Genomic DNA, 14,592 nt, shown 5'->3' with positions numbered 1-14,592 from the left:
TAGAAAGATTCTCATTGCCTGAAACATCCTAAGAGGGAGGCATTTGCATGGACTTCGGACAGGGAATCTGCATGGACTTCAGATAATTTGAAGAACAATGAGATTCACCATCACAGCCCCCAGGGCTCCACGGGGCATCCTGCCCCTCTCATCATCTCTTTCGCCAGCTCTCTGGGCAAAAGCAGATGCTTTTGCTTAATTGCTGCCTTTCCCCCACAGACTTCACACTCCAAAGGAGAACCATTTGAAGAGAGCCAGGATGAACCCCAGAGAATCCCACCATCGCTACTGAATTCCAGGGACAGGGCATGTGGGTGGAAAGTATATTTTAGGGCAGTGACTCATGATAAATTGCTTCCTCCAGTCCCTAAATGGGACTATTCAATGTCAAGCTATCTCGGGCTCGGGCTGATAAAAGCAGATGGATAGGGAACCTAGTGTTGTTGTGAGCTGTTGGTCAGCATACATGAATATAAATACGGCTTGTGTAACTTAACCAAGTTCACAAAGACACATCACTTGCTGTTCTTTATGTTCCAAGTGAAAGCCAACTAATAGGCTTTAACCAAAAATGTCATACAATGTATCAGCTCATATACCCGGGAAGCCTAAGCGCTGGCTGCATCTAGGGCTCAAACAGCAACATCATCTCCCCATCTATCCCTCAGTTGTGCTTTCCTCTGGTTCCAGGATTTGAGGGACACTGATGTAGAGGAAAACCCATCCTTAAAGCTTGGACGCCGTATCTGGGAAGAGGAGACTGATTGGCCCACCATGGTCACGTGCACATGTGAGGTCAGGCCTTAAACCAGTACCTAAGTCCAGTTAAAGCACAGAGACTGAATTGAAAGTTGAGAGGGAGGTTGTCTTACTGGGAGATAAGGAGGTGAGGTGATAATGGAGAATCAGAGGCTGAAGCCAGATTTAAGGAACACCCACAGATGCGAATGTAAGTAAAACACAAATTCACTTAGGAGCAGGAGTCCATGATAATTTGGGGTCCTGAAGTATTTTTTCCCAATTAGTAGGTCCTAAAGGTATAACTACTATCATTAGGAGGTCCAAAGACTCTTCTGTTTTTTAATATTCGATAGGGATTCTTAACTGCAGATGTGGTCCAGCAGAGAGAGAGTAAAGAAAGCAAAGAAGAGAAGGGAACCAGGAAAAGGCCAACCCAGGAAGCAGTGAGGGAAGATTCCAGGGTGAAAGCTGTGGGACAGGTCGAGAAGAGAGCTGGAGCGCAGGGGAGGACAGAACCCAGACAGAGGGCCACGCCAACAGTATTTACATAGTCAGTTTGTTAACACTACCAGTGTTAACCAGTTAACAAGTGATGTGTCTTTGTGAACTTGGTTACGTTACAGATTGACGTAACCAAAAAGTGACGTAACAAAACCCCAAGAATGGTCTGGGTTGTTAAAGAACTACTTGTCTGTGTTACTAGGAGGAAATCTGCTGACAGTAACTAAAATGGGTAAATCAAGAGCTAGAAGCACAGGACAGGTGGAGATAAGCACCAGAAGATTCAGCCAGAACTAACCAGCCCCAGTGAGCTGGCTCAGAAGGGTGGGCAGGCGGGGGAGGCAAGAAACTTCTGTGGGTCATTATGTTCCCTCATCATTTCATTTCAAACTATTTGAACTGTAAACTCTGTATAATGGCATTTGGGGTTTTAAAAAAATTATCATTTATCATTATTATTTATTTATCAATATTTTGTCAAAACTTATTTTTGTCCAGCTTTATTAAAGTATAATTGACAAATCAATAATTAAAAACCCTTTAAATCCATTTTATAAAAGGGTGGGGAGGGGCGCCTGTGTGGCTCAGTGGGTTAAGCCACTGCCTTCGGCTCAGGTCATGATCTCAGGGTCCTGGGATTGAGTCCCGCATCAGGCTCTCTGCTCAGCAGGGAGCCTGCTTCCTCCTCTCTCTCTCTCTGCCTGCCTCTCTGCCTACATGTAATCTCTGTCTGTCAAATAAAATAAATAAAATCTTTAAAAAAAAATAAAAAAAAAATAAAAGGGTGGGGAGAACCAGCTTCCTACAACAGAACCCAGGAGAACATTAGCAATTCCAGTTTTGAGAAAAATGATTGCATTAGTACTAGTTTGATGACTTCAGTAAGCTGCCAAGTAAGGATACATCTGGGCTTCAAACAAGAAGGGCTCTCAAAAAATAAGAAAAAAAAAAAATGTCTCTCCAGTGCTCAGAGAGCAATTAAAAGCAGAGATCTGATTGGATTGGGAAGGTGAGAATTAACTTGAACAATAATATAGTCAGTCATCTTTTTCTTTTCTTTTAAATATTTTATTCATCCAGGGACTCCTGGGTGGTGCATGCGGTTAAGTGTCTGCCCTTTGGCTCAGGTCATGATCTCAGGGTCCTAGGATTGAGCCCTGAATCTGCTCCCTTCAAATCCTCTCTCTCAAATAAATAAAATCTTTTAAATAAATAAATTTTTGTAAAAAGAAGCAAAAAGAGAATTTATTCATCCCTTTGAGAGAGGAGCAAGAGAGCATGAGCTGGGGGAGGGGCAGAGGGAGAAGGGCAAGCAGTCTCCCCGCTGAGCAGGGAGCCCATTGTGGGCTGGACCCCAGGACTGACCTGAACTGAAGGCAGATGTTTAACCAACCCAGGTGCCCTACAGCTGGTCATCTTCACATGCTTGCTGCAGGCCAGAAACCATCCTAAGTATATTATCTAACTTAATCCACACATCAATTGATATTTCCCCCAATTTACAGATGAGAGAATGCAGGCTCAGATAGTGTGGGGGAATTTACCTGAAGGCACACACCCTGGCCCCTCTGCCTGAGGCTAAGGGGCCTCAGGGTGTTCTGACTTCTCTTTTCTCATCATCAGTTAAACTTAGAAGTTTCTATCTTCAGTACTACCTCAAGGGGCCTGTGAAAACCACTGACCGTGGCAGTGGTCTTAGCCCCACACTTGCTGGGTTGTCTCAGGCCCCGCATATCGTAGGAAAGGCCGAGGGAACAGTATGTGCTGGTATTCAAACCGAAGCATTCCTGGCTCCAAACCCCACTTGCTCTGCCACTGATCTATGCCAGCCCTCCAACTAGAATTAGAGCTGGCTGACAGCCCTTCCTCTACCATTCATTAACTAGTAGTGTGGCCAAGTTACTCAGCTTCTCTTAAGTCTGTTTTTGGTGGTTGATGAGGACAAATCACAATTCCCACCTGGCACACAACAGAAGCATTTGCACAAATGTTAATCCCTTATCCCTCAGCTCCTAAATTAAGGCAGATTCTTATATTTTCTTAAGCTTCGGATCCATACTGAGGGCAGGGCACAGGAGAGGTGGTCAAGCCAAAGTTCTTGGACCCCATCTCCAGAGGAGAGCGATTCAGAAATCTACACGTGGGACCTGTCCCCAGGGAATTCAGATGCCTCACAGTTCTCCTGCCTTTTTTCATAACTCTGCATTATGCTTGAAATCTAAGCAGACAGACCAGTGGTGTGTGAGCTGCGTTTTCAAATGTTTCAGCCCTTCCTACACTGGCCTCCAGCTGGGTCTGTGCCTCCTCCCTTTCCCCCTCACCCAATCTGTATCTCCCCACCCGTCCCAACCGCCTCCCCTTCCTCTGTTCTTACCTCCTAACTTCCTCTCCACCTCCCTGCGGCACCGCACGGGCACTGTCCCTTGAGCTCAGCCCGCATTCCTACCCACCAACCATTTCTCTGCCGGTCTCTTCACCTGCAGTGCTCTTTCCTCTTATCCACCTGGTAAGCTCAGATACAAGTTGCCTCGTCCAGGATAACCTTCAAGCCCTCTTCCCTAGCACCACAGCAAGTTGCATGTACCTTTATTACTGCTCAAATGAAATGGTAATGTGAGATTTTTTTTTTTTTTTCCTGGCTGGAGACTACCTGGTGGACTCACGGCCCATGAATGGTGGCAGTGTGCACCAGAGCAAGATGAAGAGAGGAAGACAAGCCCTTGACTTTACAGAGGAGCCAAGAGGCCTGGGAAGTAAAAGACCAGGAGATGGGGGTTCCTGAAAAGGCAGACAAGAGATTACTATGTGGGGGTTCCCACAGCTTTTTCAGACAGCAGCTGTGCAAAAATTCATTGGAAGAACTGAGGAATGTTGCCGGCTCCATCTGGGGGAGGGCATGCTTGTGTCAAGACACTGATGCTCTTGCTGTGCTATTTTAACAAGAAACACTATTTTTTTTTTGCCTAAGAAATGGGATTTCCCTAGTAAATTCCTTACTTTCCACCCTGTTTAACACCAAGAGAATACTTTGCCTCTATGTCCTTATCTCTAACTTCCTCCTTGATGATTAACCATACTGAATGCACTCAGATTCATCTAGTCTAAAACCAGGAAGAGGTGGTTCTCACTCCTGGAAAGAGAATTACTGAAGGGGCAGCCCCCACACACTCAGGTGCCATATCTCCAACAGCTGATTTTATAAATAGAAACAGGCACTGGGACCCTGACCTTCCCAGGAAGACCAATGGAGCCCCTGACCCAGATCACTGGAGCTTGCTTCCAAGAACTGTGCTGTTGCTAGACCAGCCCTGTAGATACTCCTTAAGTTCCCCTGGACCTGCAGGTAGTACCTCTCCACCCGGGCACTCACCCCACACTCAGGCTCTAAGCTCCCATTTGACCAAAGCCTGCAGGTGTGAAGTATCAGAAGCAAAAGACACCCAACACACACACACACACACACACACACACACACACACACTTCTGAGTACATCTGAAAAAGAAATGTCAACTCTATCAAGGAAAGCAAACGAAGAATACCTGGCTAGATGAGAATATGAGAATATCCGGACCCTTGAACTTCCCGCCTTAGGGCTGATAAGCAGGTTACAGGAGAAAGCCCTGGGGACCTAAAGGCTCCCTCGGTAAAAGGTGTGATCAAAACATGTATGCTTTTCCCCAGAGCCTCCAGGCGGGAAGCACCACCCGCGCTGATGCCCTCAGGGAGGCAAAACTAGGGTAGGCTATTGGTCCGATTTTACAAGTGGGAGCCTTCCCACAGCAGGCCAAGAGACAGTCGCAAAGTTGCACTGACGGTGCTGTGGCCAGGCGAGGTCAGGAACCCAGAAGCCAGGATCTAGATTGACACAGACGCTGCTGGAGGCGGACAGGAGGATACGTTCCGCCCGACGCTGGTGACCTCGCCTAGTGGCCCCACCTCTTCGCGCACACCTGGGGTCCTAGAGTTGCGAGCCTCCCAGATCGCTCACCTGCTAGATGTTTGGCAATTTGGGCTTGCGGGAGCGCTGGCCCCGCCCCCACGGCTCCTTCAGCCCTACGATTGGCTCCGTGGGCTAGGGGCGGGACCGGGCGTCCAACCGACGTGATTGCGTCAGGCGCCGCGAGAGTCGTTTCCTGTTGTCAGTGGCGGAGAGGCCGCAGCGTCGGGTTGGAAGCTGAGAGGCTGCTGCGGCCAGGAGTGCTCCTCGCCACCTCCCCGCTCCGTCTGGTGAGTTAGCGGTCGGGGGCGAGGAGGGCGAGAACGGGCGTCGGGGCCGAAACGCGAACGGGCGGTGGGCCACCAGCTCTGTCCGTGGTCCCAAACCCCTTGTTGCCTTGAGACTGTGCTGCTTCAGAGCCCCTTCCCTTCCCGGTCTGAACCCCGCACCCCACCCCACTCTGACCTGACCCTTCAGCCCGCACAGCCACTGCTGACCCGTCCCCTCCATCTTCTCCCGCCCGGGACCGAGCCCAGGCCTTACCCCCACCCCCTCATCCCTGGTGTTGCGTAAATGCGGCCACACTCTTGACCCCCACAGTAGTCCAGTTCCATCCCCCAGCGCAGCCACATCCCTCCGCTTCCCTCACCCCTCACCCCCTTTGACAGCCGCAGTGTTCCACGCTAACCTCCTCTGATCCCCACCATTCTGGTTTTCCCCTTTTCTGGCTCAGCTTTCTTATCCCAGTCTCCCTGCTCAGCCCCCCAAATTCTGCTCACCCCACCTCCACCCACCCTCATTTAATACCTACCACAAAAGCAGACACTCTGTTGAGCTCACCCCCTCTTCTTAATAACTCTGACCTCAGCCCTATACTAAGTTTTACATGTATTTTCGTGTCCTCACAGACTCAACCCCTAACTTCAGAGCCCACCACATCCTTTCTTATCACCTCCAGCCATCCTGAGGACCCCTCATCCCTAAGTCTTTGCTAAACTGCCCCCAGCTCTTGCCTCCCCAGTTACCACCCCTACCCAGTGTTACTAAAATGAGGTCTCCTTGTCCCCATTTCTTCACCCCAACTCTGCACCCATTCTTCCCTTGACGTGGTTCCCATTTGATCAGAGAACGTAGAGCAGTCCCCTGCCAACCCCGCTTGCTTCCCCTCAGCAGCCAAATCAGGGTGCTTTCTCAGAGCTGGGCAGTTGCCGAGCAGCTGCATGGGTGCAGGGCCTCCGAAGGTAAATAAGAAATAAGTGTGGAGGAGGGGAGATCCACCTCCTGTGGTTCAGGGGTTTTTTCCTGGATGTCTGGTCCCCTGTACCTGTTGTCCTCAAGGGTTGTGTTTTTAGCATTCATATTACATTACTGTGTTGGCTGCTGGAATGGTAGGTATCATCCAAATACGTGGAAGGTGAGGGATGGCTACTCCATCAGACTGGGACAGTGGAGACTTACCACTTCCTTTTGGATGGTAATCTGTAGAAACTCAGAGGCTTCCACTGTGTGGGGTTGGCTCTGGTCACAGAACCATGTCCATAAGTGTTGTCCTGGCACTTAGAAGGGACCCTTACGTAGTGCTCCCCACCAGCCAGAGCTGGTTGCAGATTAGTCCCAATACAGAACACAGGGAAACAGTACCAGAGGTGATGTTACATGTTGTGAAGAGTGTAGGTGAGTGGGTCCTGGGGAGGCTGAAGAATTAGGTGGATTCAGAGGCTGTTGAATTGCTACCTCTTTTTGCCGGTACTGTCCTTGATTTTTGACCATTTTGGTGACCCATGAACTTAAAGAGCCAAGTTATCTCAGTAACTAGACCTTCTTGAGACACCCAGGCCCCACTGTTAGTATTTATGATCTCCTGGGCTTTTTGGGTGCACATCCCCTCTTATTCTGGTGACCACACTCCAAAGGATTGGCCGTTTTGCAGCAATTGTAAGGGGCCCCAAAGAGGACCCATTGTCTTTGCTTGCCATTTATAGTCTCGCTTCTTTGAAAATTGAATTCCCTTCTACCTTTAGTAAGGTGTGGTATATCTACAGGCAGCTTGGTATGATGGACGGAATTCCACAGGGGCCCTCCCACTGAAAAGTTGCATACCCCAACTTCTAACAGTCTGGAGTGGAGATACCTGCCCTGAGCCTTCTTATTTTACTCATCTGTTCATTCAGCAAGTGTATTTTGAGCACCACTGTGGGCTATGCACTGTTCTGGGCACTAGAAATGCAATGGTGAATGAGTTGGGGCAAAGTTTCTGCTTTCATTCATTCAGAATTTGGTCCCTGCTGGAATCCTAAAGGATGTGGGACAAGAATATGGGGGTGACGTGGGGTGCCTGAGTAGTTCAGTTGGCTGAGTGTCTGACTCTTGGTTTCAGCTCAGAACATGATTTCATGGGCCGTGAGATTGAGCCCCTCACTGGGCTCCATGCTGGCCAGGTTGCCTGCTTAAGATTCTCTCTGTCTCTCCCTCTGCCCCTCCTCCCACTCATGTGCGCTCTCTCGCTCTCTTGAAAATAAATAAATAAATCTTAAAAAAAAAAATAAGAATATGGGGGAAATGTGTGTTGTAGGGGAGGAGGGAGAGAGGAAAGAAAGATACCCAGTGTTCATACACTTCACATTTCTGGCCTCACCCACTAGCCTTTAGACTGAGAATCACAAGCTAGAAGTTTCTTGCCCTCCAGCTGGTATTCATTTGCTTCAAAGGCCTAGTCGCCTTCACCCCCAGACACACACACCCATCCCATCCTTCTGGACCCTTGTCCAGAACTCCCAAGTTTCTTCAGGTAGAGGGAGGTGCTGTTCACTCACTCAGCACTCACATGTCTGGAGGATCAGCTGCCTTTCTGAATCAGAAGATAACTCTGTCACTCGTTTCCGACTGAAAACCCTGACTCATCACCTGGGGCAGCAGCTGGAGGGCTTAAACACCAGCCTGTTGTTCTGCATAGCCAGGTGCAGGATCGGATTCAGGCTGTAGAGACCGAGGCTGTCGCGGATGGCGGGGAAGTCTCCAAGAAGAGGAGGTTGCTGTTTACTGGTGAATGGAGTATTTCAAAAGCGGTGAAGCCAGGTCATCCATTTCTTCTTTTAATGTAAGCCTCGTCTGAGCCCTTGTCTTCTTTTCATTCTTCCTTCGTCTCTGGAGGAAGTGAGATTGGAAGTATATAGAAGGGCGTGTAACAAAGAAAATCAACCAGAATGTTTCCTTCCTGTGCATTGGAACATTTAGGAAAGGACAGTTCTGAAACCTAGCTACTATGGAAAGAATCTGTGCTGCAGAGGGACTTAGGGAGTATCTTCAGGGCTGGCCTGGGAGCAGGACAGTTCTTGGAATCAAGCTCCACTGATCTGGGCCAGGGGGGCTCCATTGGCCTTCCTAGGAAGGTTGGGGTCCCAGTACCTGTTTCCATTGGTAAAACCAGCTGTTGGGAGATGTGGCACCTGAGTGTGTGGGGCCTGTCCCTTTAGTATGCTACGGATCTGGTGGGCAAGGTTGTTTCTTGTTGGTTTTAGGCTTTCTTAGATAAAATGGAGCTTCTGAGTCCCTCAGAACAGTCTGAGTAATAAGTTTGCCTACAACTCTTTGAACCAAGAACTGAGAGGCATAGGACTTGAATGAGGAAACCAGAGAATTCTGTCCCTTACCTGAGGCCCATTTCCAGAGCCTCAGTTTTCTCTTCTGTAAAATGGGGCATAATCATCCTCCTCTTACAGGATTGTTTTAAGAATTAAATCAGATTAGAGAATGAGATCCTGTGCCAGGGTGAATCAATACTAAAGGGCAGAGGTAGACTTAGGATGGTTTGGAGGTTCCTAAAGGTAGACGCCACTCACCCTTTTCTGCTCAACTGTGCCTATAATGTTTGGGGCTCTCTATTTGTTCTCCTCAGCCTGGGTCTCCCGAAGAGATGCCCCTCTTTGGTTTGGTTCTTTAGTGAAGACTGTTCTGAGGATAGGAAGTGAAGCCAGTCCCATAGGATGATAGATTGGGGGTCTGGACCTGCCAGGAGCCTGCTGGAGTGGTGACCTAGCTGTCAGGAGACCCAAATCCCAGAGATCTCCTAGACTGTCATGTTCCTGCCTCTGAGCTGGTTTCCTGCCTCCCTGAGGCATTGGGGGACAGGCAGGCCCAGGTAGGGTGCTTTGGCTCCTTGCAAAGAAAAGCGTGCCCTTAACTTTGGCCTGACCCCAAAGTCTCATCCTATTTTGTGAATTGTCAAGTGGCTCTTCTTGATTTCCCTGCACTGTTGTCATTTTGTGGGTTTTCTGACACTTCGTTTTAGGCCACAGTTGTCTCCTGTCCGGCCCTGCTCTGACCTCTCAGTGTCCATTGACTTTTTTTTTTTTTAGCAGACCCTGACTTGGCCAGAGCACCCACTCACTGATAAGCCTTCCTCCCTCCGATGAATACTCTATTATTTTGGCTTAATTCATTAGTGAGGCCTTAATGGACCTACTATTCCAATTGTTGCCATCCAAGTTCTAAGGCTGGCCAGGGGAAGGGCAGTTTGGGAGCTTGAGGTTCTGTCTGGAACAACAGGTCTAAAGGGAGGCCTTAGGCCACTGGAATTGCTGAAAGGGATTGGATGCCAAGGTCTTGGGACCAGAGAACCTGGACTTGACCTTCAGGACTGCATAGGATAGGCTTGAAGGAACCTCACTTCCAGGACCAGGCACAATTTCAGGAGGGACTGTGACTGCAGCCCATCCCCTGTTCCCATCGCCCTGTGGCCAGAGCATGGAGCTGGTCACAGAGGAGGGTTCTGAGAACCTCAGGCATTAGGACCCGGGAACATGGCGACAGGAGAGGTGGTCAAACAGACTTTGGCCGGGGGCCAGCATTCTTTCTGGTGGTCTGTCGCGCTGTGACCAGAGCTGGTGCTGCAGGGGCCATCCCCCCACACACAGACCTCCCTCCCTTTGTATGCCTTTCCTTAGGAAGCTTGGCTCTGGGTCCTGTTTACCCTCAGCAGCTCCATAGGCCAGAGCATCTAATGTCATTTAGGGCCACCCTGCTGTTCTCTGTAAACCTTTCCTGCTGGCCTGACCTTGATGTTCCCTTGTACCCCCTCACCTGGGCCCTCAGCTAAAGAGCCCTCTCCTAAGCCTTCCCCTGCTCCCTCCCCACCTATCCCTTAGCCCTAGCTCATACTGGCCTCTTCCAGAAGGGGTGAGAGAAGGCTGGTCCTATTGGGAGGTGGTGGAGTCTGCCGCTTATCAGCCCTGGAATCTAAGGAAGTTCCTTGACCTGGGTCAGCTTCTATTTCTTATCTGTTATATCAGGATAATAAAACAGCCCTCCCAGGGTGATGAGGAGGAATGCAGGAAGCAGTATATGGAAAGAGTACAAAATCCATTTAGCGGGGCTCGGCTTTATTAACTTCTTTGGACCAGGAGTTTTTGAGAACAAGGACAGCAATGATCTAGTTTTGGGTGTCCCTCATGCTCAGCTGTGTGGTCACTAGAGGTCTGTGTAGATGGGAAGGTGCCTACCCCATACTGGTCCATCCAAGTGGCTGGGGTGAGGTCAGGCCAGCCAGCAGCCCCCTTTAGGCTCAGGTGGAAGCCCTCCCACCTCAGCCCCCCTCAGGAGGAAGCCAGTGCCCTGAGGGATTTACTTCAGCTACTCGCATTCACGCCTTGGCAGTCTCCTGGCAGTCTTCGCCTGTAGGTTTGGATGGCCACAAACACTAGGGTTGTAGATACTATTTCTCCTTAGTACCTTCAGGCCCTGTGCTAGGCATTTTCCACATTCTTTTCTCCATCCGGAGAGGTCTGCTACGGTGCCCCAGCATGCTTAGCTGATTAGCAGCAAATTGAGAGTCAAACCCGTCTCCCTTTAGACATGTCCCTGTGCTTCTCCAGTTTAGCCTGAGGAGAAGCAGATGTGTAGTGAGAGAGCCCTCCCTCTGGAAGCTGTTTCAGTTGTCACTGTCACTGCTGAGCTGGCAGACACCAGACTGGGACAGGAGTCACAGGGGGCAGTTGCAGGACCCAGGCCATCAGTGTGAATTGTGAGCCCCTGCTTCCTGGCCATGTGAGCCCTTGACACCTCCTTGCCCCCTTAGTTCTGTGTCTAAATCAGCCTTATATGTCCTGCTTTTTGTGCCAGTACTGGGTGTGGAATCCAGAGCCCTTTCTGGACACTGCTTGGGCCAGACCCATCCATGACATACAGGACTCCGCATCTCCTGAGATCTGAGCCCACGGATTTGTTTTCCTTCCTCCTTTCCTTCCTTAAAATCCACTCTTAGCTTTTCCTTGTATATTCAAATGCCCTTCCATTGCAGTTTAAGGAAGACGGGCTAACCTCCTGCTGCCTGCTGGGGGCAGAGGGCGAGTTGGCTAGGGCTGGTGAGCTGGAACTTGCTCAGCTGGCCACCATCTGTCTCTGCAGGTGTCATGTGATTCTCCGAGGGAGCTGCTGTGTGAGTGGAAATGCTCTCAGTGGTGGAGAATGGACTGGATCCCCGGGCTGCCATCCCGGTAGGCTGCGAGGGGGTGGGGGACGATGCTGAAGGGTGGGGAAGGGTGCACAGGACAGCCATTTCATTGATTTTTCTTGCTTTGAAATGAACAAGGACTGCCCAGAACGTGAGGCCTTGGTTGAGAAAAAGTGAGAGCAGAAGCAGGCTCTGAGAAGATCCTGGCCTTTCTAGAATATCTTATTGGTGACAAAATGGGAATTTACAAAAAATGATGGTCATTTAATATAGGCTACCTAAAGACCAAGGATTTCTCCAAAGAAGGCATACATATGACCCACAAGTACATGAAGAAATGCCTAACATCATTAGACATTAGGCAAATGCATTCAAAATCACGAGAGACTTCTTTGCACCCTCTGGGATGGCTAGAATCAAAATGACATAAGACTAAGTGGTGGCCCAGTTCCACTGCTAGGTGCGTGCCCAGGAGATCTGAAAACTTACGTCCACATAAACACTTGTGCATGAAGGTTCATAGCAGCATTATAGCCCTGAAGTGGGAACAACCCAGATGTCTATTAATCGGTGAATGGATAAATAAAATGTGGGGTGTCCACGCAGTGAAATATGATTTGGCAATAGAAAGGAATGAAGTCCCAATACACAGTGACAGTATAGACAGACCTTGGAAACATGCCAAGTAAAAGAAGCCAGACACAGAAGGCTGCTGCCTGTGTGACTTGATGTATACAGAATGTCCAGAATGGGTGAATCGTCAAGACAGAAAGTAGATGAGTGGGTGCTCGGGACTGGGGAAGCAGCGAATAGGGAGTGACTGCACAGTGTGTCTCTCTGAAGCAGTGAACATGTTCTAAAATGAGGTAGTGGCTGTAGTTTCACAACTCTGTGAATATACCCAAAACTACTGAACTGTGTACCTTCAATGAGTGAATTTTATGCTATGTAAATTAGGCCTCATTAAAGCTGTTGTTAAAAAAAAAAAAAGAATATTCAACTTTTCAGAGAACATTAAAATGAACTGTTTGGGCTAAAATAAAAACAAAAACAGTAAAATATTTATCTGTAATCCTATCAGCTAACAATTCAAACCAGTTTTTCTGCATTCCGTTCTAGTCCTTTTCCACACACTTAGGTAACTTTGACATGCTCATATTATGACCAGACTATCCTTATATTATAATTTACTTGCTGAACATTTAACTGAGTACCTACATGTGCCAGGCACTGTGCCAAGTGTCAAGGATCCAAGGATGAATAAAAGACCAGTCCTGCCCTCCGGGTAATCCCTGCAGTGCTGTAGATCAGGGAGTATGCCTTCTGTTTAACGGTGAGGACATTAAGCTCAGAGAGGTTAAGTGAAATGTCTGGGGTGACCCCGCTGGTGACCAACCGAGCTGACACTCACCTGAGCCTCTGCCCAGTTGGGATCTTTCTTGGGGTAGACTGTGATCCCTTTTTCTTGTTCAAAAGCAGCACTTGTTGCTTCTTGGTGGAACCATAGTCAGGCGAGTAAGGTAGACCACTTCCCTGCTGCACTGGGTGGGTTCCCCAAGCTCGCATAGCTGTAATGTGATGGAACCAGAATTTAAACACGAGATTTATATGGATATCAATTCACTGAAGTTCAGTTTCTTCTGTTGTTGTTTTCGTTTGAAGTTCAGTTTAAAAAACAAAACAAAAAGATACAAATACCTTTGCATTTTGCAAAAAAAAAAAAAAAAATCAGTACCGCGGTGCTCTAGCTTTGTTTTGTATAATTAGCTTGTGCGAACTTTGCTGTATAGACACACACATAGATGTGTGTGCCTGCATGGGTGCTTGTGTGTGTGTGGCGAGAAGCAGCCCCATTGCAGGATCTCCTAAAGGCTGTGTTGTGTCTGCCGCTGACCAGGTGATCAAGAAGAAGCTGGTAGGATCGGTGAAGGCGCTGCAGAAGCAGTACGTGTCCTCAGACACGGCAGTCACTAGCGAAGACGGAGATGCCAATGCCATGTGCAGCGCCCTGGAGGCCGTATTTATCCATGGCCTGCACGCCAAGCACATCCGAGTCGAGGCCGGAGGGAAAAGGAAGAAAAGCGCCCACCAGAAGCCTCTTCCTCAGCCCGTCTTCTGGCCCCTCCTGAAAGCTGTCACTCACAAGTGAGATGAGCTGGGGAGGTTTTGCTGTGGGGAGGACGCGGGACTCTCCCTCGCCAGCTGTGTGGGAAATCACCAGAGCCAGTCTGTTCTAGAACAGAGATGGGTGAGATAGGGGTTATTGTTAGACCAAGCCTCAAGGGCCCCTCAGCCTTCAGCCAGGGCTGGTCGCCTGTAGCAGGAGCCACCGTTACCACACGGTGGCAAACTGAGGTGGTTGTAACAGAGAGTGTGGCCTGCAAAGCCTATCATCTTTACTATGTGGCCTTTTACAAAAGAAGTTTGCTAACCCTGCCTCAAGGTGTTTGAACATCTATATTGCTAAACCTTATAACAAGGGATGGCCTTTTTTTAAAAAAAAAAAAAAAAAAAGTGGAATCCAGACTGTCTGACTATTCACCCTGGGACGGCTGTCTCCATGGCACTGCTGAGGATGGCCTGGGCTGTGGAGCCGGGAGCTGACGCTGGGCCTCGAAGGGCTATTTAGTGCCACCTTTGGCCCGAGGTGTCTTGTGGGTCTCTGTCTTCCTTTTCCTGATGACTGCCACTGCCCTGTCTCAGGGTTTTACCACACTCCTGGCTGACAGTGGCTTTCTGCTTGTCCTCATCTTATTCTGTCTTTAGCCCAGTCGGCTGGGCCGCACTTACTGAACTGAAACTAAGCAGAGTGCGTTTGCCGGTCCCGCGGAGATGGGCTGCACTCCCACAGGCGAGACGTGCAGGGCACTGTGGAAGTCAGGGGAGGGGTGTTTTCAGCAGATCGAGGATTCAGGAACTCATGTTGCACATGTGGGATGTGATCTTATCCAGAACGGCCCACCA

General features: G+C 49.2%; 1 protein-coding gene across 6 annotated transcripts in view; it reads left to right on the top strand.

The window, feature by feature from the left end:
• Positions 1-4,980: 4,980 nt before the first annotated feature.
• PLEKHM1 (pleckstrin homology and RUN domain containing M1) overlaps positions 4,981-14,592 on the top strand; it is a 46,524-nt gene continuing 36,912 nt past the window's right edge. Inside the window, exons 1-4 of one of the 6 annotated variants that reach the window (XM_082706464.1) lie at positions 4,981-5,470; positions 8,138-8,277; positions 11,583-11,671; positions 13,526-13,773. In XM_082706464.1, coding sequence (XP_082562590.1) covers positions 11,624-11,671; positions 13,526-13,773 — 296 coding nt within the window. In that variant the 5' untranslated portion in view covers positions 4,981-5,470; positions 8,138-8,277; positions 11,583-11,623. Of the gene's footprint in view, positions 5,471-8,133; positions 8,278-11,582; positions 11,672-13,525; positions 13,774-14,592 lie in introns of all 6 variants that reach the window. The other 5 variants (XM_082706463.1, XM_082706461.1, XM_082706460.1 and 2 more) reach the window with 5 other exon arrangements.

The sequence above is a fragment of the Mustela nivalis genome (genome assembly GCF_964662115.1).
Source record: "Mustela nivalis genome assembly, chromosome: 17".
In the NCBI taxonomy this organism is placed as follows: Eukaryota; Metazoa; Chordata; class Mammalia; order Carnivora; family Mustelidae; genus Mustela; species Mustela nivalis.
The sequence above is the reverse complement of the archived record's forward strand: the minus strand, read 5'-3'. Positions and strand labels throughout refer to the sequence as shown.